Source organism: Myotis lucifugus, unplaced genomic scaffold, assembly GCF_000147115.1.
Source record: "Myotis lucifugus unplaced genomic scaffold, Myoluc2.0 scaffold_78, whole genome shotgun sequence".
Classification (NCBI taxonomy): Eukaryota; Metazoa; Chordata; class Mammalia; order Chiroptera; family Vespertilionidae; genus Myotis; species Myotis lucifugus.
Window position 1 is genome coordinate 848,000 of NW_005871126.1, and position 22,533 is coordinate 870,532.

The window sequence follows — 22,533 nt, forward strand, 5'->3', positions numbered from 1 at the left end:
AAGCAAGGAATGGGCCCCGTAAACGCTGCAGTGCTGGGTGGTAGCGACTACAACGTGCTCTGCTCTGGAACCGGCAAAGTCCCAGCAGTGAGCGGTGGGTGGGTGAGGCTCAGGGCTGGGCCGGGGATCCGGAGTTTCGTGCTGGGAGCCAGCTACCCTCAGGGGGCGGTCTGGGGGAAACACACCCTCACCGCTCTTCCTGCTGATGCAATCAGCCCGGGAGCCAGCATCTCTCGGCGAGAGGGCCGGCCCGCAGTCCCCGCCACGTGTAGCAGCCACCACCCGGCCACTTCCCCAGACGCTCCGCAGCCCACGACCCAGCAGGCCCCGAGGTTGGGACACGTCGGGTAGATGCTCCACTCAGCTCCAGCCATCCCCACTGCCGCCGGGACAATGAAGGTAACGGCTCACGATTTTGACTCTATTTTACAGAAGGTGTGTGTGTGTGTGTGGATGGAGCCTGCGATTCCTCAAAGACACGGCAGGCAGGCAGGGGGCGGACGATGCAGCGCCGTGGTCTGTGCTGGGATAGCTTCTTTGTCAATCGGGGCTGGACTGACGGGACCTTGCATGCTTTTCAGACTTCTGTTTGGCCCCCGCTCACAGGATGTGCCTCTTGAGGCGTTTTCACAGCTGCATTTGTGAGAGGAGATAAAAGGCGGCTGGCGGCTCCTTCCCTGCCTGTTACGAAGTTTGCAAAGGAAGGGGAAGCTTTTCTCAATGTCGAAGATGCACGGGAGGCGGGGGGCGTTGGAGAAGAGGCCTGGGGGTGTCCCTGGCTGTAGACAGGGGCTTTCGGCTGGGGGTACCTAATGAAGGAGGGATGGACTACTAGGTGACGAGGGTGGCTGGGGGATGTTACACTGTCTCATCGCTAGGAAAAGAAGTCCTTTACTTTGTACCTTGTGAAAATTAAAGCTTTTAGGAGTTACAAATCTTATAACCTGAGGGCATTCTTTTATGAAACGGACTGAGCCCCTTAATGGCTATCATTCTTATACTAATCAAGGCTAATTAGCTCCGGAAACTTTTGAGGTGTAGGGGTGGGGATGAACACTACGCCTTCCATTTTCCTGGTTACCCCATGGGAAGTTTGCAATGACACTGGAAACTGAAGAGCAGCTTTTTAAAAGGAGAGTGAAGGATGGGCAACTCGTCTTCCATCTAACATCTAGGAAGTCAGAGATTCCTTCATGCAGTCTGAACTTTTAGGAGAAATAAAGCCATGCTTCCAGTGGTTCTCAACTGTGCTTAGCCACAATCTCACCTACAAGAAATAATAAGTAAATGGTGCCTTTTTTCATCAAACAAAAGTGCCCACTAAGATTAAGCAGAACTGAATGGAAACATTGTTTTGTTTTAAAAAGAGATCATGCCAACGAGCCACAGTGAAACAGTAGCAATCTTTTTTTTCTATGGTTAGATATTCTATTTCTGGCTTGCTGATGTCTGTATAATTGCAGCTGGAAAATACACTTTTATTGAGTAAAAGGGGAAAATTATGATGAGTAAAAGGGGAAAATTACGAGAATAAACAGCCTTGCTTTTTCAGCTTTTCTCTCTCTTACATAGAGTTGTAGTTGATGATGCATTTTTCTCAGTTCATGGGCCCTTTAACATGGGTTCAAAAACCACTGTCTCTTTTACAAGGTAATTTTATATGCAGCAAACTAGAGGGTATCTTCTGGTGGTCTCAGTTCTGTTTTCTGAAACATTACTAAGATCTGGAAAGAAAGGATTGTACTCTAGGTGTGATCTAAGAGGTACGTGAGGTTTTTTTAAGTTTGTTTTTATGATCTCAAAAGCCTTCCTACTTTTACCTAAGTATTGCTATCATCATAATTTATTTTCTAAAATATTCTTTACACATGGTACCATGATAAGTTCTGTCCTCTGAAAATTCTCAAGACGTGGTCTGGCCTAGGAGCTTATATTTTAAGATAGACACACACAGAATGGGCAACAGAATAAGAAAAATAGTACATATATTGAATAACGTGTATAAAAATGATGTGTACATATTATGTTTTGCTAGATATATAAGGTGGAAATTTTATAAAGACACATACCCTAAAAGGACAGATAAGACAGTCATTGTCTGGGTAAGTGAAGGAAGGAGGCAGAACTTGAGGCCTGGATGTGAGAGGGGCTCCCATTCCAGGCACAGGGTGTGGCCCCGCAGGCAGGGCTCAGAGATACAGAGCTACCTGAGCTGACCTACGTAAAGGGCATTGATGGGACATGTGGTGGCCAGAAAAAAGGAAAAGGGGGGAAAAAAGACAATTTAATTTTAGCCAATCTTTCATCTAGTGAGCTTCTGTAATGAATAACTTCATTTGAGTTTAGAACTATGGAGAGAAAGGAAGAAGAGTTAAGAAAGTTTTCCATTTGTATGTAAGAATTTCTCTTGCCTGTCAGCTCATGGAAACTAAGAAGGTCTCTTTATGTGAAATGGATTTAAAACCTTAATGAAAGAAAGTTGAAAGTAGTCATTTCATTATTTTAGAGGTTTGTGCTAAGAATTGAAAACAAATTATGGTTTTATTCAATAGCTGTGTATGTCATCTCAATTGTTTTCATAATTTTAGTTTTTTTTTTTTTTAAATATATTTTATTGATTTTTTACAGAGAGGAAGGGAGAGAGATAGAGAGTTAGAAACATCGATGAGAGAGAAACATCAATCAGCTGCCTCCTGCACATCTCCCACTGGGGATGTGCCCGCAACCCAGGTACATGCCCTTGACCGGAATCGAACCTGGGACCCCTCAGTCCGCAGGCCGACGCTCTATCCACTGAGCCAAACCGGTTTCGGCAATTTTAGTTTTTTAAAAATATGTTTTTATTGATTTCAGAGACAAAGAGAAAGGGAGAGAGAAATAGATAATCAATGATGAGAGAGAACCATTGATTGGTTGCCTCCTGCACGCCCCCCACTGGGGATCGAGCCTGTAACCCAGGCATGTGTCCTTGACCAGAATCCGACCTGGGACCCTACTCCACAGGCCGATGCTCTATCCACTGAGCAAAACCGGCTAGGGCCATAATTTTAGATTTTGTCCCTTAGTTCAGGTCCTGCCTTTTAATTTTACAGGAGAAGAAAAATAATTTACTTCTACCCCTCTAGGTTCTTGGCTGTGATTTCCTGTTATAAAACACAGATTAATAAGAGAAAAACAACAGAAATTTAATAGCATGTATACTTCCACTAAACACGGGTGATACCCAGAAAAACCAAGGACTCCCTGAAATGGCCCAAGCTACCCCTTTACAGACCATCTTCAGCTAACGAAAAAAAATAAAACACCAATGTTGGGGGGGAAAGTTATGGGATGTTATTAAAGAAAGCACAGTAAACAAGGGTAAGGTTGTTATTCAGATTTAAGTAGGAGCCTTCTCTATTGGTAAGAGTTTCTAGAGATTCTGTTGTCTTTCTCTTTCTGGCACAGAGAGGGAGACACCCTTACAAATGGAGATTTCCCTTATAAGTGTAAGAGAAGGGCAACTTCTCTGTTTTCAGAGACTCTCCTGCGTCTGCAGCCACTCAGACATTGTTTGGCTGGCATATGCTGCTCCCCTTTAGTTCTTTATTTCTAATGTCAACATAGAGGCCAGGGAGGTCTGGGCTTATTAGTAAACTATTTCTGTGTATCAGTGAAGGCTTGTTTCTAAACTGTGGACATCCTGAAGGTTTGGATTGGTTATATCTTTTGGGACTTTATGTTGTCTGCTTCTTTGAATGCCTCTTAATGGGAGTAGGAAGATGGAAAAGAGAAGAGCTTTCTCTGTTTCTTTTTAGGCTTGGCAACCACCACCCTGTGAAAACCCATTGCGTGCACAGCCTTACGCCGCCCAAGGGGATCTCGTTACCATATCAGAGTGAGGATCTGGGACTTTTTACGATGGAAATGATTATCCCAGGCATCCTCTACTTTCTGTGAGATACTATCATTCTTTTTGAGCACAGAAGGAAGCTGACTAGTCTGCTCACTTTACAGTTGTAAATGTGAGCAGCTTTTTTTGTTGTAACTTTATCCCCTGAACAGCTGCCCCAAAGTGCTAAATATTTAATGTGACTTACCGTAAACATTCCTGCTGATGGGCTTTCCTGAGCCTCTGTAGCCCATCTATTATAGTAAAAGCGTAATATGCTAATTAGACCGGATGTCCTTCCGAGGAAGCTGTGGTGGGCGGGACGGAGGCAGAGGCAGCCTCTTGGGCTGCAGGGGCCAAGCCCCTTGCAGGAATTTCATGCATCAGGCCTCTAGTTTGGTAATACATGTCAGTGCACTCAACTAAGGCCTCTAAAGTTGGATTCTATAGAATTCAACCGAGACATAAAGGTGAGGTGCAACTGTAATGTTTGAAATGATGCAACATTAAGGACTGGGAATGCTCTGATTCGTAAACATAACTTTGTAAATATGTGCAAACATTTTTATCATAAGCTGTAGTCTGTGATTCATAATGTCAATGGTGAATGCAAAGCCAAAGCAGAATTGGTCTTCCCTGAAACATCTATGCTTCCAACTAGCCCCCTCAAATTCACAAGCTGATAATATTACCTCTAGAAACTGAGTACCTATGTCCTTAAAATAACTTAGGAATTAGATCACCACATTAATACAGGATAGCACATTACATAAACACTTTCCTATTGTCATATAGGCCATACCTTTTTGTGGGAAAAATTAATTTTGCAAAACATTTTTCTTATGTTCAGTGGTTAATGAGAGAAGGAAAATCTTAAAAGAGATAATCATGCTCCAAACATATAGAAAAAAGTCAAGAGGAAAGGAGAAAAATGTTTAACAAACAGAAGAAATAACACTACAGAAAGCAATCATCCAGAGAAATCATACTAAAAGACACATGCTTCTTTGTGATTGAATAATTGTGAAATACTTGTAAAATTAGTTAATTCCATTAATACGAGTGTTGTATTTCATCTAAAAAGAACCAACTTATTAGTTCTTTATTTTGATATGTAGATCTGAATATTTGGCCAGTTGCATTTACAGTCTACCCCTTAGTTTGAGAAACATTTTTAACTATTTTGACCATAGTTGGTTTTTTGCCTAGGGAAGCCCTAAGAAGCTTAGGACGGAATTTGAGAGTTCAAATTATGTCTGACTCCTTATAAATCTAGACAGGAGGAGCACCTGTTGGGATGTTCTAGGCCAAACATTCCACAGATGTCTCTAACAAAGACTCAGCACAGTTTGGGCCTGAGGCCCAGGGTGGATTTGCACAGGATGGTCACTTAGCATTTGTTAGAATTCCACACCACATTAAAGGATAGTTTTGCCATGTGCATTTCACTTCCTTTTTTCAGATTCAGATTCAAAGTTAAATTGTTTTGATTGTAGTACTTACTAGATGTTGGTTCAGGAATCTGGAATCACAATAACTGTTTCTTTGAACATTGAAGACAAAAGGTAGAGTGATAAAGTCTACATGGGCAAGCATAATGCATTACTTGGGGATTCCATGGTGGTCAGTGTTGGTGAATGTTCTGTACGCTCTCAAGGTTAGTAACTCTGGTGTTTATAAGAGAACACATCCAGGCTTGAAGAAAGACTTCTTGGCTTAACTAAGAGAATGATGCTTTCTATGTTTAAATTCTATATAAATTATATAACATTGAGTTGTAACCTCAAAACATTTGTATGAGGAAAGCATTGCAGCTATGATTAGCCCCATTTTACGCATGAGGAAAAATGAAAATCAAAACCTTACTAGAATTGCTTAAGAAATAGCAAAGCATAATGGGACACTACTCCTAATCCAGTCTTCTTTCCACCTCACCAGGGATTCTAGACACTCTTGGATCTGACATCACTTTGTAAATCTTATGAAAAGTAGGAAAATCTCCCTAGCAAAATGTACAAACATTCATAGGCACAATATTTTATATCTAAATTATGTGTTACTAAAATCAAAACAATGGAGTCCATGGAAGACTGTTAGAAAATACTGAAGTAATCTAGTTATTTAGAGCAGCAAAGAGCCATTGTCTCTTGCCTATGAGGTCAACTGGAAATATAAAAATATACTAGTATAAGCAAGAGATCCACACTGCCCTTTGAATATTGAAAAGCCCACTCACCTGCCTTTATTTCAAACAGAAAGGCAACCAAGAGTTTTTGTTGTTATTGTTGTTGTTTTTTGTTTCTTTTTTAAATCATCACATGAATTACCACTTTCTTCTTTGTTTAGAAGTGACAAGATGAAGGTAAAGTCTTTAGGCTTTGAGGGGTGGCAAACTGTGGGAGGGTAAATATATGGGAAAACTAGCAGGACAAGGTTTGTTAGTGAAGGTCCAACTCATTGCTGACTTTCTGCCTTCTTCAGCCATAAACCTTCCCCAGGAGAGATTTATGGCAGTCCTCATTTCTGAGGTTTCTGCTTTTAGTCAGAGAAGGAAGCCACACGAAGGCTTCCTTCTGCATCTGTTGGATGTTAAATGCCTTCAGCTCAAACTGATTCTTATGCTAAAGTGGAACATTTTGATCCCTTGCAATAGTCACAGAATAGGAGTTGATTCACAGAATCTGCACTCTCAATTTTTTTATTTTAATTTTGTTTTGAAGTGTACACCTGGTTGTTTTGTTAAACAGGGATAATACAGTATCTTAGTAGAGTTTAGTAGTTTGGGGTGACTAGCCTTCCCATTTCTGACTTAGATAATGTCCCTACCTGTTGTTCCTGTCAAAGGGACAGGCCTACATGGCTATCTATGTTCCTGACAGGTTACCCCACCTCAGCCACAGCTGATTGTAGCAAGGGTGCATATTTGACCAAAGTCCAGCCATCTTTTACTTCTTTCTTATTCTCTTGCCCCCACATTTAATTAGTATCATATCCTGTGGATTCTATTTTCTCTGTATCTGTATGTGCTCTCATTTCCATTGCTAGAGTACTGATTTATGCTCTTTTATTTGTTAATCCTCACCCAAGGATATTTTTCCTTTGATTTTTAGAGAGAGTGGTGGGGTGGGAGAAGGGAGAGACAGAGAGAGAACAATATCTAGGTGAGAGAGACACAGCAGTTGGTTGCCTCCTGCACATGCCCCGACCAGGGCCTAGAATTGAGCCTGCAACCAACGTATGTGCCCTTGACTGGGAATCAAACCCGGGACCCTTTAGTCCGCAGGCTGAGGCTGTTTCCACTGAGCAAAACTGGCTAGGGCACTTCTTGCTTGAATTATTTCAAATTTCTCTCAACTGATCTCAAGCTTAATTTTTCTTAATTTTCCTAAGGAACTATTTTGATTATTTCATTCCCCCACTCAAAATACCTCTGTGGCTTCCCTCAGTGTCTACTGAATTTAGCTTACTACATGAGGCATTTTTCGAATTTATTCTCCCAGCATTCTTCTGTGTGCATGCATTCCTGTATGGTCTTTTTTATTTTATTTTTTTAATTAAATCTTTATTGTTAAGATTATTACAGTTGTTCCTCTTTTTTCCCCCCATAGCTCCCCTCCACCCAGTTCCCACCCCACCCTCTGCCCTTACCCCCTCCACTGTCCTCATCCATAGGTGTACGATATTTTTCCAGTCTCTTCCTGCACCCCCACATCCCTTTCCCCCTGAGAATTGTCAGTCCACTGCCTTTCTATGCCCCTGATTCTATTATATTCACCAGTTTATTCTGTTCATCAAATTATTTATTCATTTGATTTTTAGATTCACTTGTTGATAGATATGTATTTGTTGTTCATAATTTTTATCTTTACCTTTTTCTTCTTCTTAAAGGATACCTTTCAGAATTTCATATAATACTCGTTTGGTGGTGATGAACTCCTTTAGCTTTTTCTTATCTGTGAAGCTCTTTATCTGACCTTCAATTCTGAATGATAGCTTTGCGGGGTAAAGTAATCTTGGTTGTAGGTTCTTGGTATTCATCACTTTGAATATTTCTTGCCACTCCCTTTTGACCTGCATAGTTTCTATTGAGAAATCAGCTGACAATCTTATGGGTACTCCCTTGTAGGTAACTGACTGTTTTTCTCTTGCTGCTTTTAAGATTCTCTCTTTGTCTTTTGCTCTTGGCATTTTAATTATGATGTGTCTTGGTGTGGTCCTCTTTGGATTTCTCTTGTTTGGGGTTCTCTGTGCTTCCTGGACTTGTAAGTCTATTTCTTTCACCAGGTAGGGGAAGTTTTCTGTCATTATTTCTTCAAATAGGTTTTCAATATCTTGCTCTCTCTCTTCTTCTGGCACCCCCATAATTCGGATGTTGGTATGCTTGAAGTTGTCCCAGAGGCTCCTTACACTATCTTCATATATTTGGATTCTTTTTTCTTTTTGTTTTTCCGGTTGGGTGTTTTTTGCTTCTTCGTATTTCAAATCTTTGACTTGATTCTTGCGATCCTCTTGTCTGCTGTTGAATCTCTGTATATTATTCTTTATTTCAGTCAGTGTATGCTTAATTTCTAGTTTGTCCTTTTTCATAACCTCGAGGGTCTCACTAGATTTCTTGAGGGTCTCACTAAATTTATCGGCGGTTTCTAGAAAATTCTTGAAAAACCTTGTAAGTGTGGTTTTGAACTCCATATCCTGTAGTTTGCTTTCCTCCATTTCTGTCATTTGTGACCTGTTTCTTTGTCTCCGCATTTTTTTTATGCTTCCCTGTGTTGACAATGTGGCTTTGTGCGCTAGGTGTCCTATAGGGCCCAGTGGCTCAGCCTCCCCAATTACCTGAGGTGGACACTCTTGGTGCACCCCTTTGTGGGCTTTGTGCACAGTCTTGTTGTAGTTAAGCCTTGATTGTTGTAGGTATCACTGGGAGGAATTGACCTCCAGGCCAATTGGCTGTGAGAATCAGCTGTGTCTACGGTGGGAGAACTTCTGTGCTGGAGACACCCTTCTGGGGCAAGACTTGCTTCGGTGGGGCTTTGGTGCTCACTGAGTCTTCCCCCTTAGTGTTTTCCTCATGGATCTGATGAGTTGTAATCTGGATGGTCCCACTCTGACCACTGGGTACACTGGCTCTTGGATCTCTAAGGAGGTGCTAATTTAGCCCCTGCCTGTGGCTACCCAGCAGGAGCTATGGAGAGATTCCTCTTCTTTGTTTGGGGTTTGGAGGTGCCCTGATGAGGCCCAGCTGTGAAGCAATGCAAGCTGCTGTGGGGCCTTGGGCCTTCTTTCGGATGTTCTGGGTCTCTCTGACCCAGTTGTGGTTTGTTAGGTAATTTTAGATTGCAAAGGGCCAGGCCATTCATATGCAAAAGCCTCTGCACACAGCTTGGGTGGGGCGGGGTCTCAGGGAATCAACAGGGCGGAGCAAACAGCTATGGCTGATCCTCAGCCCTGCCCTAAGAGGCCCTGGGTCTCAGTGTCTGGAGGTAATCACTGCAAGCACCTCTGAGAGAAAGCTGCCCTTGAGTTCCAACCGCTGCCACACAGTCCATTTTCTCCTCGTATGAGTCTGGGTCCCCAGAGACTCACCCGGAACTAGAGTTCAGAGCAGTTGGGAGCTTGTGCCTCCCTCCCGATTGAAAAAGACAACTGTGTCCTCAGTTGCCAGCCCTTTCTGTGCGTGCCTCCGTACCTCTGCACTTTACTTCTGCACCTCCTGAGTCTCAGTGTGCTTTTCTCTTTCCTTCTAGTTGTAGAATTTCCACTCAGCCAGCCTTCCTGTGGTTCTGGATGATGTCCGTTTTGTCTTTTAGTTGTATTTTTGAAGTGGTTGTGTGAGGCAGCAATTTCAGGTGTTTACCTATGTGGCCATCTTGGTTTTCTCTATCCTCCTGTATGGTCTTAATGGAGGATTTAGTATTACTAAAATGAGTTTCCACATTTCCATATGTTTGTTTCTAACTCCTTCCTCCCTGTTTATACATCTTCTCCATCTATACCTTCCATGATGCCACTCATCATGAGGTTCACTCATTCCCAGGTATTTTGTTTAGAACACAGACTATATTTTACAGTGGAATGAATATGGGTGGAAGATGGGAAGGTCAGGGTAGGGTAAACTTTTGAAGTCAGGAAATAAGATATTTATCATATCGTGTAATCTCTCTGTACTTATAGTTCCTCTGCATAAACCTTGCACTTTTAATGGTGCTTTACAGTATTAATTGAGCTACATCAACTACCTATTCCCATACTTCTAGATATAGACTTTTTTTCTTTTCATTAAAGTATTATTTCTCAATTAGAGGCCCGATGCATGAAATTCATGCAAGAGTAGGCTTTCCTTCCTCCGGCTGCCGGCACTGTCTTCCCTCTGGCACCTGGGACCCAGGCTTCCGTCTGGCTGCCAGCAGGTACCTGGGACCTGGGCTTCCCTCACAGCCCCGGCTTCGTCTGGAAGGACATCCAGTCTAATTAGCATATTGTGCTTTTATTATTATAGATTACAGTTGACATTCAATATTATATCAGTTTCAGGTATACAATATAGTGCTTAGCCATTTATATAACTGATATTTTTTGCACCTACCTGACACCATATGTAGTTATTACAATATTATTGACTACATTCCCTATGTCGTATTTTACACTCATGACTGTTTTGTGACTACCAATTTGTACTTCTTAATCCATTCACCTTTTTCACTTAGCACCCCCAACTCCCCTCCACTCTGGCAACCATCAGTTTGTTCTCTGTATCTATGAGTCTGTTTCCGTTCTGTTCATTTATTTTATATTTTATATTGTACATATAAGCGAAATCACTTAGTATTTGTCTTTCTCTGTCTGACTTATTTCACTCAGCATAAAACCCTCTAGGTACCTCCATGTTGTCATAAGTGGTAAAAATCCATTCTTTTTATGGCCAAGTAATATTCCATTGTAGATATCTACAACTTTTTTTGTCCATTTGTATTTTGATTAGAACATTTACTTCATTTACATTTAAAGTAATTATTAATAGGTATGTAGTTATTGTTATATTATTGTTTCCTATTGTTTTTGTAGTTCTCTCTTTCTTATTCTCTTGCTCTCTTTTCTTATATGTTGATGCCTTTTTGTAGGGCTGTGTTTGGATTTCTTTCTTTTATTTCTTGTAGATTTTTGGTTTGTGGTTAACATGTGTTTCATATACTGTATGTATGTGTATATATATATATATACATATATATATATACACACATATATATATATTCCATGTTTAATGGCTGTTAAATCATGTTGTTTACCCATATCTTCAGAAAAAACATCACTTCTACTGTCGTGGTAAACAACCTGCTTCCCTATTGATAATGGCCTGGCCCTCTAGCAACTTCAGCGCAAAATTATAGCTAATTTGCCTACAAATGTCAGGTAGTCATAATAATCTGGCCACTCAGTGTATATCAAGCTATGTTTTAACAGTCTATTTTAAGTTGATGGTCACTTAAATTCGAACACATTCTAAAAACACTACCATTTTTACTGACTCCCTCTGTGTTTATGTTTTTGTCATTATTATTTTTTTACTTCTTGTATGTTTTTGTATGTATCTCTTAAAAAGAGATAATTGTAATTAACATGATCTTCCTACTTTTGCCTTGTGACCTTTGTACTAGCTTTAGTATTGGTTGAACCACTGCTTTTATTATGTGTTTGCCTTTTTCAGTGAGAATTTTTTTCTTTGTGCTGTTTTCTTACTCATATTTTTTAATTTTCTTCTTAAAGAAGTCCCTTTAATATTTCTTGTAATATTGGTTTGGTGGTGATGAACTCCTTCAACTTTTTCTTGTCTGGGAAGCTATTTTTTTGTTTTATACTTGTTTTTGAACAGCAGGTACATTTTTCCATGTCTGGATTTGTTTGGAATCCAATTGACTCCTAAAAGATAGAGGCTTATAAAAAATAGTGAACAGTAAATTGTGATGCCTATTGCCAAACTCATCTTATAGAGCTGCTATTTTCTCATTGATTTTTAAAGAATGTCAGTGGTGAAACTGTACAGCGACTGTAAGCATAAATTGTAATTATTTCTGGGAAAGTTCATACAAAAAGCTGCAACATAACAATATGAACTGAATACCAAAGCAATATGAACTGAATATCATGAAGATTATAAGAAACAAAACCAGTAATGCCAGTCTGCTAAATCATCACCGTTTTTAGATTAGGCAATAGGTAAAGGAAACAGCCATGTTATATCCCAAGGAACTGACTTACACTATAGAACAAAGTCATGTGTCTGGGGATGTTAACCAATTCTAGTACTGGTAAACATGGTTTTCTTTTGTTGCAAACAATGCTGTTTTTAAGCAAACTAATTAATGCATACACTGACAAACAAATCCAACAAAAGAGGCACTCAGAGGCACTGTTCACTGAATACTAAAATTTTGAAAGGAAAAATCTATTAGGTCATTTTAGGCATTTACTTCTGCCAAAGAAGGATTGTTCTTTTGACCTTATTTTTCTAACTTTCAATTCTATTCATTAGGAACTAAGATTTTCCAAATCTTCTGTCAAGATTCTTCCTCCTACTATGTTCACTATTTAAAAGTTTTCTGGTAATTAACTTATTTCCCTTTTCTTTTGCTTATACACATCAGCAACAATTTATACTAAGGATCCAGTGAGGAGTAGTCCATGGCTTTCTGCTCTTTCCAACACCACTACTCAATGAGTCTTCTGGTATTCTTTAGGAAACTTACTGGTTCCACTTGGTCCATGGGAAAATCACCACTATACTCATTTCTCCTTGGGGATAAATAAAATATATTAAAAAAAAAAAAAAAAAAAAAAAAAAAAAAAAAAAAAAGTTTTCTGCTAATTAACTTATTTCCCTTTTCTTTTGCTTATACACATCAGCAATAATTTATACTAAGGATCCAGTGAGGGGTAGTCCATGGCTTTCTGCTCTTTCCAACACCACTACTCAATGAGTCTTCTGGTATTCTTTAGGAAACTTACTGGTTCCACTTGGTCCATGGGAAAATCACCACTATACTCATTTCTCCTTGGGGACAGCCCAGAGAGTGGGACCATCATGTACTCCAGTCACTGGGTAGTGGACAAGTGCTAAAGCAGCATAATGACCTGAAGCCTATAAAGGCAGAAATAACTTGGTCAAGAGACTGTAAAACGAGAAGAACCAGAGTAGCTAGTACTGAAAGGCAGACAAAGCTGAGACGTGTTCACTGGTACATCTAATAGCAAAGGAGGATAAGTAGTCTCCCCTTCTTTTCATTTCCCTTGGGATGATGACCTCTGATTGCTGTAATGTATTTACTGAGCAAATATTTGAAGAATAATTACCATGTAAGCATCAGTAACTTCGTAAGATCTTGAGGCTACAAGAATGAAGAGGAGGTAAATTCTCTGTTCTCATGACATTTGCAAGGAAAGGCCATGTGGTTTCAGCACAAACTGGGGCAGGGTGTGAATCCCAGCTTTGCTCAGTTTCCTTATCTATAAACTAGAGGCCCGGTGCACAAAATTCATGCACAGGTAGGGTCCCTAGCCTGGCCGGTGATTAGGGCCTTCCAGCTGCATCCGGGGCCTTCCTTCCCCAGCTGCAAGCTGCTGGACAGGGCCTTCCTTCGTTCCATGCCGCCCCACGGTAGTCAACGCATGTCATAGCGAGCGATCGAACTCCCAGTCTTCCTGTTGAACTCCCGAGGGGACACTTTGCACGTTAGCCTTTTATATATACTATAGATTGTTGGTAGTAATAATACTTACCTCATAGGAATGCTGTGAGGATTATATAAAATAACAAATGTAAAGAACAATGCCCGGTCCAAATAAGTACTACATAAATATTAACTAATATTGCCACAATGTACTCTTATATACACTCATGTGTTGCATAATGACATTCTGGTCACATTGCACTGCAGGATGTGTCATTCAAGAACCCAAAAGGGTAGAGGAAAATCCACTGTGTAGTCGGCTATACCATCTAGATGTGTGTACTCTGTGAGATTCGCAGGCCAATGAAATCACCTATCAGTGCATTTCTCAGAATATATCCCTGTTGTTAAATGATGCATGACTGTAGTAACAAAATATTTCCATTAGTGATGTAATGCCGGTGGTCTTAATTCAGCATCTAGAAGGGTTCAGGAATCTGGAGAAGGCGCTGTGTGTAAATTGATTAGAGTCCAGAGACGAAACATAATTTTGGAAGGCATTATGGGGAGTCAGAGAAGACTTAGCTAAAGGAACTAAGTTCTCCCTTTTCTCAGGACCCCTTGCTATTTATTAACACAAATTGTCCTAGGCAAGGTAGATATACACATCAAAAGGTAAGGTTTGGTATACAGAATCCATTGTCAGATTGGGGAAATTGCCTATGGCTGTTCAGGTGTTTGGCCAGTAGGAGGCAATAACATGTAGATTGAAATGCCCTCAGCTGTCTGGCAGTAAGCAATCATCTTATGCATACTTTTCAGGTTTGGGGAAATGCCTTCAGCCATCTCCAGATGATTCAGCCCTGCTGACATGCTGGAATTGGCTTCCAGCAGTGATGCAACAGGAAGAAAATAAAATATTAAAAATAAAATGATATAAAATATATAGCAGTGGCAGAATTGAGGGAAAGCTGGCACTAATTCATACTGGCTGGTCAGGAAAAGCTTCACAGAAAGGTAAACTAAGACCTGAGTACCACCATCAAAATACAAAGAAAACCAAAACCCTTCAGAGTGATCTGGAGGTAGTGTTCCTTGTATAGGAAGCAGCAAATGAGACTTCCAGGGGTTTAGTGAGTAAAGGGAAAAATTGCAGGAGTCGCCACATCCTAAAATCTCCTTTAGACCATGTTAAGGAGTATAGATTTTATTCCGAGTGCAGTGGGATTTCCCTGGAGAGTTTGGAGAAGCAGATGGAAATTTTTGAAATTCACTGCTGAGTCAAGTAGTACACTGAGAGACCAGTAGGGAGCCGAAAACCGGGATTACAGGCTTTGTTAGGGAAAGAGACCTGCTGGGCTGTCTAGCAAGGGGAGAACAGCAACCCCTGCAGAGGTGGGCACTAGTTTTGAGGGGGGGAATGGGAAGGAATGGGGGCTTAGTGTACTTGGTGCGCGCTGATTGGTGGCTTAATGTATTGTCCATATAGGAACAAGGGCTTAGGGTATTTGGCAGGTGTTGATTGGTGGTTCAATGTATAGATCATATAAGGTACATGGTTAGTCACTCAGGTATTTCCGAGCTGCAGGTTACGTCATACTTCGCCCACCAGTTGGGGGAAGGGAGGACCTATCATACACAATGGTTACATTTCTTTTCTTGCTCAACATTCAGTTTTTCTTAGTTAATTATTCATTCTTTTCTTCCATTTGCTTACTTTACTATGTATTTATTGTGAATTCTTCCCAACTATCTAGTAGCCTCAATATAATTTTGCGTAGGTCAAATATGTCCACTTATCTGTTAGTTTTTTGTTTTTCCTCCTGTACTGTTTTTGTTTTTGTTTTTCCTGCTACTTTTCTTGTTCTTGTTCCAATTTGTCCTGGTTTCTTTCCAGGCCAGCTGCAAATTGTCTTTCTAAGACTTCTCCTTGCCACCTATTATCCTCTTTATTATGTCTCCAGATTTCTGAGTCTTGCGGCTTCCTCTTCCTTAGTTTACTTCCTCCTTCATGTGGAGCATTTCCTGCAATAGTCACCAAATAAAGAGTGCATGAGAGGTAAATATTTTGATTCTTGCATGCCTGAAATACTTTTGTTCTACTATCAGACTAGTTTGATATTTGTGAATAGCCTTCTAGGTTAGAAATGATTTTTCATCAGAATTTTAAAGGAATGGCTTTATTGTTTTCTAGTTTCCTGTGCGTCACTAATGAGAAATCCAAGAACACACTTATTTCACATCTTTTTTACCTGTGACCTGTTTTCTGTTCTTTCTTGATCCATTCAGCATCTCTTTTTAGGTTAGTGTTTGAAAGTTTGATGGTAACATGAGTCCTTAGTCATTCATCCTAGAAAATTTTCTGGTCATATATCTTTGATAATTTCTTCTTTTGTCTTTTTGGTGTTTGTTGTTATTGTTTTTCTTAAACTCCTATTAGCTTAATGTTAGACCTCCTTGATTGATCCTGTAATTTAAAATATTTTTCTCTCATTGTGTTCAATTTTCTGGGTTGGGGTGTTACTGGTGGAGTTGGCAGTGAAACTGGACCTCAGTTCTTGAGTTTGGCAATGAAATAATTCTGAGCCAAGAACTCAAGTTATAAGAGAAAGTTTATTTAGAAAGTTACAGAGGTAGTAGAATGAGCCATCTGGGCTGTGTGGGCTCAGGAAACAAGATATAGAAGCTAAAGAAGGGCCCTGGAGCTTAGGAGAAAGGCAAAGGTGACACATGGGGGTGGGGGAGGGGGGCGGGGAGATGAGGGGGAAGGGAAAGACTCTGACTTGCTCCCTAGAGGGAGAACATGCCTTGGTCCTTCCTCTTGAGGGTTTTAAAGGCTGGGAGTGTAGGGGAGGTCTTATGGGAGGATCTCAATAGAATAGTCATCAGCTTTATGCTGGTAATTTAAAATGAGATTTATTCCCCTGACTTCATCCACCCTTTGGTGTGGTTGGAACACATGACAGTAATTGGATTTCTGCTATCTATCTCCCTGAGTAGGGTAATTTAAGCTATTTATCCTCTGGTGGGGAGAAGTGTGAACCATTTACTCCTAAGTGTCCTTGGTTAGGGAAGATAAGATTTTGCAATTTTAAGATGGCTGTAAACTGCTTGGCCATTTAACTGTCTCAGGTTCCCTGCTTCATCTGTCCTTGCTTGCTTGCCCGTCTCAGGGGGAAGATTTTACCTATGTATATTCCAGCCTTTTTCTTTCATTTAAAATGTTAGCCTCCATATTTCTAAGAGCTTTTAAAATTCTCTTTTTAAAATGATCATGTTCTTGTTTCATGGATGAAGTAACTTCCCTATATTTCTGAACACATTAATTACAATTAAAACCTATATTTCTGAGGAAAATAATTATAATTAAAACTGTTTTCTCCTGTTCTTTGCACTGTCCCTCCCCCACATCTCTTTGTTTCTGTTTCTTTTGGGAGGTGGTACATTTCATGGTGGAGGCTTTCCCCGACTAGCTGGTGACTTGTGTTGATCCATTTATATACACATATATGTGTCTTTTAAATTTTATTTTTCAGTCCAGTTTACATTCAGCATTATTTTGTAGTAGTTTCAGGTGTACAGCATAGTGGTAGACAATCATGTACTTTACAAAGTGATCCCCCTGATGTTTCCAGTACCCACCTGGCACCATACATAGTTATTACAATATTGCTATGTTCCCTATTCTGTACTATACATCAATCCATTATATTTAAGAGTGGGCCTCTAAGAAGCCTATAGTAAACTCTGTACATACACTTTGTTCCTCTGGTTGTTTCATTGTTACGTGATGTCGAGTAACACTCCCTCCACGTTCTGCGTGGAGTAGGGTTCGGTATCTGAAAGAGGGGCCGCACACAAATGAGAGAGAAATGACATGAGATAATTTTGCAATATCGGGGACCAGGCTGGCAAGTCCCGAAGGACTTCCTCCCATGCTCAGGCTGCTCCAATCTTTTATTGATCTGGAGTAGCCCTTAGGGTATGAAGGTTTCAATGACACACAGATCAGCAGACAATTTCCAGGAATAGACAAAGTATCTGATTAGCTCATCAGTAGATGATTTCCAGGAATAGGCAGAGTATCTGATCAACAATAATCAACAAGGATCTACATAAGTATCTAAGGAATTAAGTGAACTAAGGTGGGGATGATGCTTCAACTATTATTACCTAAATTAACTGGGTGGTTCCTAGATTAACTGGGTGGTGCACAGTTCTGACCTTTGCTAGGACTTCAAAGGTTACTAGCTTTTGGGGGTCTGTCTAAACTCAGCTAGTGAAGACAATGAATGGACTCCGGCAACGTGATGCTGTAGATAGCGGGAATGGCACAAGGCATCTAACTGGTGGGGTCAGACCAGACCTGGATTCAGCAACCCTGGTACTTGGGTTCTGGCTAGGAAAGAATTCAGAGCCAAGACCCAAACTGTAAGAGAACATTCATTTGGTAAATCACAGAGGTAGAAAAAGTAATTCCTCGAAGAAATGGGCTTAGGAAACGAGTTAGGGAGGTAAAGGAAGGGCCTTGGGAGCTGGGGAGTGAGGAAGCTAATGGTAAGGTGCCTGGGGCAGGGAGGGGGGAGGGAGAGGCACTGGTTCCTCTATCCTAGGGTTTTAAGGATTGAGATTTTAGGAGAGGCACCAGGGGAAGATCTCAATAGAATATTCAGCAGCTTTCCAGGTGTGTCCTTTTGAGAGGGTTAACATGAAACTCAGGCAGACAGAGCAGGGGTCCAGTGGAAAACAAAGGCAGGTGGAACATAGGCAGGGGTAGACAGGGCAGTTTGAGCAGCCTAATCACAGAAACCAACCAGGCAGAAATAATAAAATGTTTCTGGACTCAAAGCGGGAGGCATGGGAAACCAAGGGAGGGCCTGCAACAATAAGGTGTACTAACACATAGAAACAGAGAAAGTTCAGCATGGGAACAGAGAAAGAACACATAAAAACAGGGAAAGTTCAGATCCATTGCTTGGCAGAAACAATTGAGGGAATCAATCAGGTGACGACACAGATAGATATGGAAGCAGGCTTGTAGCAAATATATACCCCTGGACTATAATGCTTTAACGGGCAGCCCATTATTGGGCCCCTTCCCCTTGAGGGGAGTCTGAATCTGCTTGTAATAAATTTTCCACACTTTTGCTTAAATCTTTTGGTCCATGGAGATCATTCTTTGGCATCGAGAGATACGACCCTGGGGAAAACACCTCGGCTCACAGTTCTGGTCATCACGGTCAGGGTCTAGTTCTCCACTGATTGAATGGCTGGCACCAAGGCAGGGGGGTGTAGCTGGTCCTAAGAATTGAGGCATAGGTGTTATCTCTAGGGAGGAAAGGTCCAGGGCATCCTGGTCTTAATTGAATGATCATTGAAATCTAGGGGAGAAAAGTCACCCTGGGGGTGACCTTACAATTGTCTGTTGCTAGGTGTGGGGGGCTGTTTCTCTCTTTTCCATGTCCCGCATGGAAAAGGAAACAGTCCATTTGCTGAGTGGAGGAGCTGGGGATTAAGAAATTAAAGAAAGACCAAGATGCAGAAATAGATTTTAAGCTGGGGCCAGCTGGGCGCCATCCTCTCTGATGGAGAGGCGGCAAAGTGGCCTGAGCCACACAGCAGGTTCATTTTAAAGGCCTAGATTTATATATCTAGTTCCACCCCTGCCTGATTAACATGTCCAGCCTTATTGGGGAAGCATGTTCCCAGGGCGTGGCTGCCCATGCTCTGAGTTCAGCTGACAATAATTATAAGAAAATGCCTAGGTGCCTCCCAGGAGGCCCTCCACAGCTAGGCACCTGGGGCTTTCTGCCCTGGTGACCTCCTGTACCTGGCCCATGGTCCTTGCTCTGCTCATGTCTGTCTACATAGAAGTGACTAGGCCATTTTGTTGGAGGACTCCTAAATGTTTTATAACTCTATGTCCTCACTTAGGGTGTTATTAATTTTGCAGGAAGAATCACCCAACCTGCATAGGACTTCCTACCTTTGTTCTGTGGTCCCATCAGGGGTAGGAGATTAGATATTTCACCACTTAATCTCCCCGAAAACAGTGTTTAGATTTCCTGAAGCCTGGATCTCTTGTGGCTCATCTCTCCAGTGAATAAACCTGCTGTGTCCTGCCGCAGTTAGGAAAGAATAGTTACCTGGCTGTGCTGGGTGGGCATGGAGACTGGTGGTATAGCCTTCCACACACCAAGGCTACATGCTCTAGCGCAGCGGTTCTCAACCTGTGGGTCGAGACCCCTTTGGGGGTCGAACGACCCTTTCACAGGGGTCACCTAAGACTATCGGAAAACACATATATAATTACATATTGTTTTTGTGATTAATCACTATGCTTTAATTATGTTCAATTTGTAACAATGAAAATACAACCTGCATATCAGATATTTACATTACGATTCATAACAGTAGCAAAATTATAGTTATGAAGTAGCAATAAAAATAATTTTATGGTTGGGGGTCACCACAACATGAGGAACTGTATTAAAGGGTTGCGGCATTAGGAAGGTTGAGAACCACTGGTTTAGAAAGAAGAGATGTAAGTGGGAAGCTTACTGGGCCCAGTTGAGTGACCCGCAGGCATTTCTAGCCAATAGCATTACTTTTGATAGACTGAGACCAGCACAAAACATCCGCTCAGTCTACTCCTATGCAGAAAAAAGTTAACATAGTACACCTGAGACTGCTAGGCTTGCAAAGGTCTGCTGCAAGGCTGGCCCCTGGTTGGTGTCTGGGAATTTAGGTTTCTAGGGGGTTCCCACAATTCCCTGATAAGAGTGGCTCACTGTGTCTAAACTATTTATACAAACAATGTGGTTTCTGTTGAACATCTGCTTCTGTTCTGGGAGTCGGAAATTTTGGTATGTGCTAGGTATAGGGTGCCTTCATGACCAGCCCCCCCCAATAAAAACCTGAGCACTGAATCTCTAATGAGCTTCTATGGTAGACAACATTTTGCATGTGTTGTTTTAACTTGTTGGTGGAGGAATGAAGAGCATGACTACAGAGAGAGGATTCCTGGAAGCTTGTATCTAGTTTCCTCTGGACTTCGTCCCATTTACCTTTTCCCTGATTTGCCTTGTGTCAAATAAATCTTAGCTGTGAGCACTGTGGCCAATTTTCTAATCTGTCAGATGAGGTTGATGATAATAATATCTACCTTATAAGTGGTGTGATGATTATGAAACATGTGTGGAATGAAGGGCCCGATGTAGGATGCATTTGATAGAGGGTGATTGTTATTCTGGAGTATGTTCATATAAAGAACATCTTGTGTTTATGTGTTCATGCTCCTGTCTTTTTGTCAGAGTAATACTGACATATCTGCTCAAGTAAATTGACTCTCAAATCTTGGATGACACATTTGATGAAAACAGGTTCACATGCCAGCTTATAAAGACCCCTGGTTCTTTCACTAAAGTGTGTGTGTGTGTGTGTGTGTGTGTGTGTGTATTAGTTTCTTCACTTAACAGACATGAAATAAATTATTTTTGTTTGTTTGGTCAAAATTCACATGTTGAATCCTAACTCCCAAATGTGATGGTTTGAGGAAGTGGGGCCTTTGGGAGTGACTAGTCCCTCAGGAGTAGGATTAGTGCCTCCTAAAAGAGGCTCCCGAGAGATAATTCACCCCTCCTTTCACTGAGGATGTAACAAAAAGTCTGCAACCCAAAAGAGGACCCCCATTAGGCATGCCAGCATCATGACCCAGCCTGCAGAACTGTGAGAAATAAATGTTTGCTGTCTATATGGTGCCTTGCCCGTTTTGATATAGTAGCCTGAACAAACTAAGGTTGTTTCCCTTTCCTTTTCTTCATGCTACCCTTTGATGTGCGCCTGGAAGCCTGTAGAATAGTACACATGACCTATTCTAAAGGCTGAAAGTTGCAGAAGTGAGGAAGGGGCATGGAGTGGAATTAGAGAGGAACTTTACGGTAGTTTATTAAGTTGTGACTAGTGGAAGCTAGTAAAACAAAATGCACCAAAGATACAGCACATAAACTTTGCTCCCACTACAACTATTTTCTTTACAAAGTTTATCCTTTGACTGCCTTGAGGCGGAGGAATGTTGCTGAATGCCTTATTAAAGAGTACAAAGCTCTCCAAGGTATGTGATATCTCTTATGATCAAGAGAGCAAGCCATTGAGAATACATACCAGCTGGTAGGTAACATGCCTGAACACCGAAAGCAGTGTACTGCCTGAAAGCTGGCTTACAAGGAAAGTACAGATCACACTTGTTCAAGGCAGAAGTCCAAGGCCATACTGGCTCTGGGCTCTGTGGCTCCAGGTTTAGAACAGTCTCACATTGATAGAGTTATCCCTCCTCGGGAACTGTCCATTAATGCTCGCATATTTAAGACATGATGAGGGGAGAATGGGGTTTTAGAGAGATCCCTTGAGGACATGATGAGAAGTCTGCAACCCAAAAGAGGGCCCTTCATTGTCTGCTCCTATTTTTTGGGTTATTGGCATACAAGTTCTTTAATAATCCTCGTACTATCTCCCTAAATTAGTTCTCATTAGTCTCCTTTATCTTATATTTCTCAAACTTACTATTTTTTTTCTCTCTCTTTTTTTTTTTTTTTCTGCAAAAAGCTTTATTGTTTCAAGCTTTATTGTTTCATTTGGTCCGATGCATGGGAGAGGGCTTCAGGGTGGTTAAAAGAATGGCTAGTAGTTTTGGGAAGAGGCTCAGGTAAAAGCCAGACACCAGGGGATGCAGAGGGGCCTCTCAAAGGCCTCTGGGGTCCACAGGCTCCTAGTCGTGCTTGAGGATGAGCCTTTTGAAGAGATACTCGCCCAGGCCAGCCAGCCTGCGGACGTGAGTCAGGTGTCACTCATCTTCTTGATGAGTTTAATCTCCTCACCCAGGAAGTGATTCTCTAGGAGTCACAGGATGAGGTTCTGTGCGGGTAGAACCCAGGGCCTGCAGCTCCAAAAGGGCCTGGTTCAGGCTCCTCTCCAAGGCCAGAGCGGCTTCCATGGCCCTGA

At 41.4% G+C, this 22,533-nt stretch overlaps 1 protein-coding gene across 1 annotated transcript in view; it reads left to right on the plus strand.

Annotated features, from left to right (window-relative positions):
* The first annotated feature begins 246 nt into the window (after positions 1-246).
* Positions 247-22,533, plus strand: part of BCAT1 (branched chain amino acid transaminase 1) — an 88,901-nt gene continuing 66,614 nt past the window's right edge. The window contains exon 1 of the mRNA XM_006090648.3: positions 247-399. Coding sequence (XP_006090710.1) covers positions 352-399 — 48 coding nt within the window. The 5' untranslated portion in view covers positions 247-351. The remainder of the gene's footprint in view (positions 400-22,533) is intronic.